Below are 5,629 nucleotides of genomic sequence, written 5' to 3' on the forward strand. Positions count from 1 at the left end.
ACCAGCTTAAACAGAGTTTACTTCAGTCCTGGACAGGGTAAATCCCGGCAGATTTAGGAAACTCAATTAACCCGTTAGAAGGAGAGCTGGTAGCACATCTCCCCTCTCAGAAGAGGAAGCAGAGAGTGAGACAGTAGAGACAGAAGGGGGGGGGGGGGGGGGGGGGGGGGGGGGTGTTGCGCAACAACATTTCCTGTCTGCTGCTAGTTTGATTTCTGCTAGTTTCCTTTAGAAAGTTTATTCTGCTAGCTTCCTCTCTGCTAGTTTCCTCTCTGCTAGTTTCCTGTCTGCTAGTTTCCTGTCTGCTAGTTTCCTTTCTGCTAGTTTCCTGTCTGCTAGTTTCCTTTAGAAAGTTTATTCTGCTAGCTTCCTCTCTGCTAGTTTCCTGTCTGCTAGTTTCCTTTCTGCTAGTTTCCTGTCTGCTAGTTTCCTTTCTGCTAGTTTCCTGTCTGCTAGTTTCCTTTCTGCTAGTTTCCTGTCTGCTAGTTTCCTTTAGAAAGTTTCTTTCTGCTAGTTTCCTTTCTGCTAGTTTCCTTTCTGCTAGTTTCCTGTCTGCTAGTTTCCTGTCTGCTAGTTTCCTGTCTGCTAGTTTCCTTTCTGCTAGTTTCCTGTCTGCTAGTTTCCTTTAGAAAGCATCGCTGCTTTCAGAGGATTCGCTTCCTTTAGCCGAATCACTTCCTGTTAGTGAAACAGAACCGAACCGGTTTTACACCAACATGTTTCAGGGCGGTTTTCTGCTGCACAGACTTTATTTTTTGAATCCCTAAAAGGAAAACAGCTGGTGTTAATGTTGATGCTCAGACCATACAGGAAGTAAAAGAACTGCTGAACGGGTTTGACCCAACAGAACATCAGGGAAAATGTCCGGTCAGCCCGATGGCGCCTGGCCAGGCTGGAAACTGGAGCTGCAGCTCTGGGTTTTTCCAGGTTATTGATTTTCTTCCTGTCTCTGTTGGATGTTATCAGTTCTGACTGTGAATCGTGTCGATAAGCTGCTGAACCAACCAAAGGAAACAAACGCAGAACATTTTCTGGGTCTGAATCCAAGCTTTTGTGTTTGGATTCACATTTTATCTGTTTCAATATTTAAAGGACTGAAAACCTTGAACTTGTTTTTTCTCACTGATTTCTCACAGAACTCAACAGATTTGCAAAAAACAAAACAAAACAAGCAGCCTGTTGGTTTCAGGCGTTTATTTATTTCACTGATCTGGAGATTGTATTTTTATTTATCGGTGCTTTTAATTTGACAGCCATCCAGCAGACTTCCTGCTGAGCTTCTGGACCAAGATGTCTGCCATGGTTCATAAAAGTTAGGGATTGTAAATGCTAGTGGAAAAGTCCAGATCACTGTGGTGAGTCTGGTTAGAAACCAGAGTCTCACTCCAGTGGGTTTAACTTGCTGTTTATCTCTTAATTTGACGTAACTGTGTGGTTCTAGAAAAGATCATTAATAATACAACGTCAGTGTCTGAATAATCCCTAAATAAAATGACTGAAATAATATCACACATACTAAACAACTGTAATATTAATGGTTACAAACATCCCATTTCTAAATAAATAGACGACAAAACCCACGTTGTGAAGCTCTTAAGTTCTCAAGCTACAAAACAAAAACTGAAATACTTGCTGCATAAACAATGTCATTAACTTCCAACATGACTTACCCACATTTCCACGGACACACATCAAAGGAAGGAATAAATTGCAAACAGCAAATTAAAGAACAACATGCTAACGATAAACTCTACAGCTCCTGTTTCCTTCATCTGCATGCTGCTGCTCTAAGCTCCGCCCCTTAAAGGGCCCAGCAGTTTGTTAGGCTCAGGACCTTCATCTACATGGGGAAGACGAGGAACCCGGTGAAGGTGCTGAGGCGGCCCTGGTCAGCGATGGTCTTCCTGGCCCACAGCTGGACGTAGACCCGGTCTCCCTGCTCCAGAACCAGCACCATGGCGTTGGAGGCGCCGGCCTGGGTTCCTGCTTTCTGGTAGATGGCGAACATGTTTACTCCGTTCTTCTTCACCCCGGCGTGCAGCTCACCGTTCGGACCGGCGATTCCAGTGACCTGGATGTAGTAGAGTCCTTTGACCGGGGCGGTGAAGAGACCTGCAGGAAGAGAACCTGGGTCAGTGGTTCTGGTTCTGGAAGACATTTAAACTGCTGCTGGACTTTAGTTGGTCCTGGTTACCAAATTCACCAGATTCCTGTCGAACACTGAGGTCCAAACCCGTTTAGTTTCCTTTGAGCCGAAACAACTGGATCATTGATCAACATATTGATGCTTATTGATCATTTATTGATGGAACTGGACAAAACGTAATGTCTGGTGAGTTTATGATGTTTTATGTTTTCAGAACTGGCTTTCTGCTAAAATGTTCTGCACAGATAAACTTGATTGATTGATTGACTGATTGATTGATTGAACCCAATTAGCTGCTGGAGAAAAGTTTCTGATCCTAAATGAACTAAATGCCGTAAAATGACTCATTTTTTCGGATAAAGAGTCGTGGTGCGTTCAGGTTCTCAGCATTTCATGCGAACCCTAAACTAATGGATCGTAATGAATCCCGTCCACCTGTTGCCGGGTCATATCCGTTGCCGATGTTGGTGATCACTCTCTCGAACTTCAGAGTTTCATCAGCCTCAAACGGGCCCTTGGCGGTCCATTCGTTGGTGTCGACGAGTGCGGCGGAGAACGCCACCCTGGATTTGGCTGCAGGAGGTCAGAAGGTCAGTTAGAGAAACAAACATCTGGGAGTCTAACAGACAATCAGCTAAAGTCTGAGGAAGAATCGGAACCGACTCAGGATGTCGTTGTCCGCCTCCAGCTTCTGGACCCGCTCAGGCAGACCGCCCTGCTGAGCGCCGACCAGGCCGCACACCAGAACCGCCACCAGGAACAAACTGGACTTCATCTTCACTGAGGACTGAGACACCTGGACCCACTGCAGGACAGGAGACTGTGCCGAAGCTCTGGAGCGCTCCGGGTTTTATCCGAGTCCGGATCCGAACTTTGGATCTCTGGGAGCAAAGATCCGGGTTGAACGAGTCCAACGTAACGCAATTTATTGATCCTTACCGGCAACGGATGATCAATACTGGTTAATATTTTATTGATGGAAAACTGAAATTGTTCAGCAAAACGTGTTTGTTTACCTTTCATAACCTCAGTCCAGGTAAACAGAAGAACAACCTGGCAAAGGTAAATACTGAAATGAAAGATTTCAAAAGGTAAAATAAACTTTAATAAATGAAAAAGTGTTTAAATCAAAACCTTTAAGTGAAACCAGGAGATGCTTTCAGGTTTTTCTGATCAATCTAAAGATCTGATTCTGACACCAAACCTCTGAATTCCTCCAGAATCTGTTTGTTTCCCTTTAAACATCAACATTATTTTATTATTTTAATTAAAATTTAGTGAGTTGGACGTAAGAAGTTTCATAAAGACGATCTGAACCGTCTGACTGTCTTCATATCCTGAACTCAACCAGGTCTTAGAAATATCTCAGAGGTTTTGAAGGATTTTGTTGAATTGACAGAATCAGTTCCTGCATTTTTAAAAGCTGCAGCAGTTTGACCTCAGTTCATGGAGACCAGAGTGACAAACCAACCTGCTGTTTCTGACCAATTAGACAGGCGTACCTAATAAAGTGGCCAGTGAGTTTAGCTGCATGTGGAATGAAAAACGATCATCTGAATCTATAATCGGTTCATAAGCAGATCTCTAACTCAGCCTTTAGCGTTTAAAAACAGAACAGAGTTAAAATAACTGGAAGAAATAAAAACGGTAATTAAAGGGAAAAACTAGAATCAACTGGATTCATGTTTATAAAACTAAAACAAACTGAAATTATAGATTATAGATTTATTGGCCTTTTGAACTGATATACAATGGGTTTTTTCCCCACACAAGCTGTTTACATCAGCTGTCTGCAAACTACAGCGATCCATTTTCCTGCTGGCGCCACTTACGCTGATCCGCAAAATGGCAACAGCAAAAGTTGGGGAAAAAACTCCAGAGTCAAGAATAACTGAATCCTTCTTTGAAAATAGTTTCTTCTGTTGATTTATACATCAACACAATTCATCACTTTTTTAATTCTGCACCTAGAAATGAAGCAAAAACTTTGACTATAACTAATGAAAACTAAACATTTAACCAGTAAAAACTAGAAAACTCTAAATAAAACTAACTTGGGGAAACAAACAATCACAATTAAACTAAAATGAGAAATTACTATAACTTTGTGGGACTTGGAGCAGCAGATATTAATGATCAATGTGAGGAAAAAATTTGGTTTTCTAACAAATAAAGATCTTTATGCATTTATTATTCATCAGTGGGAAAATCTGATTTTTATGTCTAAAATCCTCTGCAGTTTAAAAACCTGTTTGCCTTTTTTGTCCCAACTTGTGCAAGCTCAGCAAAATCAGACCAGAACCGCTTCATTTCAGACCAGAACCGCTTCATTTCAGACCAGAACCGCCTCATTTCAGACCAGAACCACCTCATTTCAGATCAGAACCGCCTCATTTCAGACCAGAACCGCCTCATTTCAGACCAGAACCACCTCCTTTCAGACCAGAGACCTGAAGTACGATCTGACAAACTGTGGAAATGAGTTTTTTGTTCAGGTAAGAACTGCGGCTCATTTCTCCGCCTGTCGTCTTGTTTCTGAGCTGGACGCACAGATCAGATCACTGTTGACCTCTCAGGTCTTATGCAACGCGTCCATCCCTCACCGGGTCCAAGGTTTTCTCTGTCTGGGCCGGCAGCCTCTAAGATTATTTCAGGAATAAAGTGATTTTAGTTTGTTTGGTTTTGATGCACAAACTGAGAACTGAACCAGACAAGAAAGCAGCGAATTAAACCGTAAAACTAATTATTTTCCACATATTAATAATAATTAATACGGAGGAACTGAGGAAGGATGTCTGTGGGATGAACAGCTAAGAATGGAAAGGCAAAGTAAATAATTTGTTAATTAAGGACGGATTTATTAGCAATATGTGACGTGGAGGTAAAGACGGCATCCGCTTGGTGCTGTTGCCATGGAAACCTCCCTGTTTACCCCGAACAACCGTCTCTGATGTTCAAACTGCTGATGAATCTACAGAAATCAAATGATTAAATAATAAGAGTCGACTCTGATGAAGCTTATTAGATTAAAAGTTAAAGATTAAAATTGAAAAATGTAAAATATTTAAAATTTTATGATAAAATATTGGTCTGATGAACCAACATTTAAAATACTGATTTTAAATGTCATGTTTTCTGTCACCGTAAATGAAAAATCATCATAATTAACAGAGTTTGTAATTAATCTATATAATTTGTTTCATTTGGTGATAAAGTTTCTGAAATAAACAGGCTTTGCAATAAGACTCTGAAAATGAATCGGATAGAAAATCACCGATTAGCAGTTAGCATGTAAAATTATTGATGAATATTAAATACCTGGTAGGTAAAAATTAATCAGTTATGCATCTGGAAACCATTAGATCTTGATCACACTTAGCTGGAAAGCTAATTATTAGCTAACGATTGGGCCGTGCGCTGCTGCCCCCCTGTGGCGGCTTGTTGTAATAAACATGGTTTTAGAAACATTAAAATGACCCAAAC

At 41.2% G+C, this 5,629-nt stretch overlaps 1 protein-coding gene across 1 annotated transcript; it reads right to left on the reverse strand.

The window, feature by feature from the left end:
• Positions 1–542: 542 nt before the first annotated feature.
• LOC116733735 (complement C1q-like protein 2) lies at positions 543–3,085 on the reverse strand. Its single transcript, XM_032584540.1, has 3 exons — positions 2,810–3,085; positions 2,582–2,719; positions 543–2,112 (listed from the first exon to the last, which is right to left on the reverse strand). The coding sequence occupies exons 1-3, from the start codon at positions 2,919–2,921 to the stop codon at positions 1,841–1,843; spliced, it is 522 nt and encodes a 173-aa protein (XP_032440431.1). The 5' UTR covers positions 2,922–3,085; the 3' UTR covers positions 543–1,840.
• Positions 3,086–5,629: the final 2,544 nt, after the last annotated feature.

Source organism: Xiphophorus hellerii, chromosome 15 (assembly GCF_003331165.1).
Source record: "Xiphophorus hellerii strain 12219 chromosome 15, Xiphophorus_hellerii-4.1, whole genome shotgun sequence".
Lineage (NCBI taxonomy): Eukaryota > Metazoa > Chordata > Actinopteri > Cyprinodontiformes > Poeciliidae > Xiphophorus > Xiphophorus hellerii.

What these genes read in the sequence shown, in the direction of transcription:
- LOC116733735 (XM_032584540.1), bottom strand. Translation starts at nt 2,921, where the DNA reads ATGAAGTCCAGTTTGTTCCTGGTGGCGGTTCTGGTGTGCGGCCTGGTC. An exon ending in GGCGGACAACGACATCCTGA is followed by an intron (nt 2,720 to 2,809) that starts GTCGGTTCCGAT and finishes GACCTCCTGCAG; the next exon opens with CCAAATCCAGGGTGGCGTTC. An exon ending in CGGATATGACCCGGCAACAG is followed by an intron (nt 2,113 to 2,581) that starts GTGGACGGGATT and finishes CTCTTCCTGCAG; the next exon opens with GTCTCTTCACCGCCCCGGTC.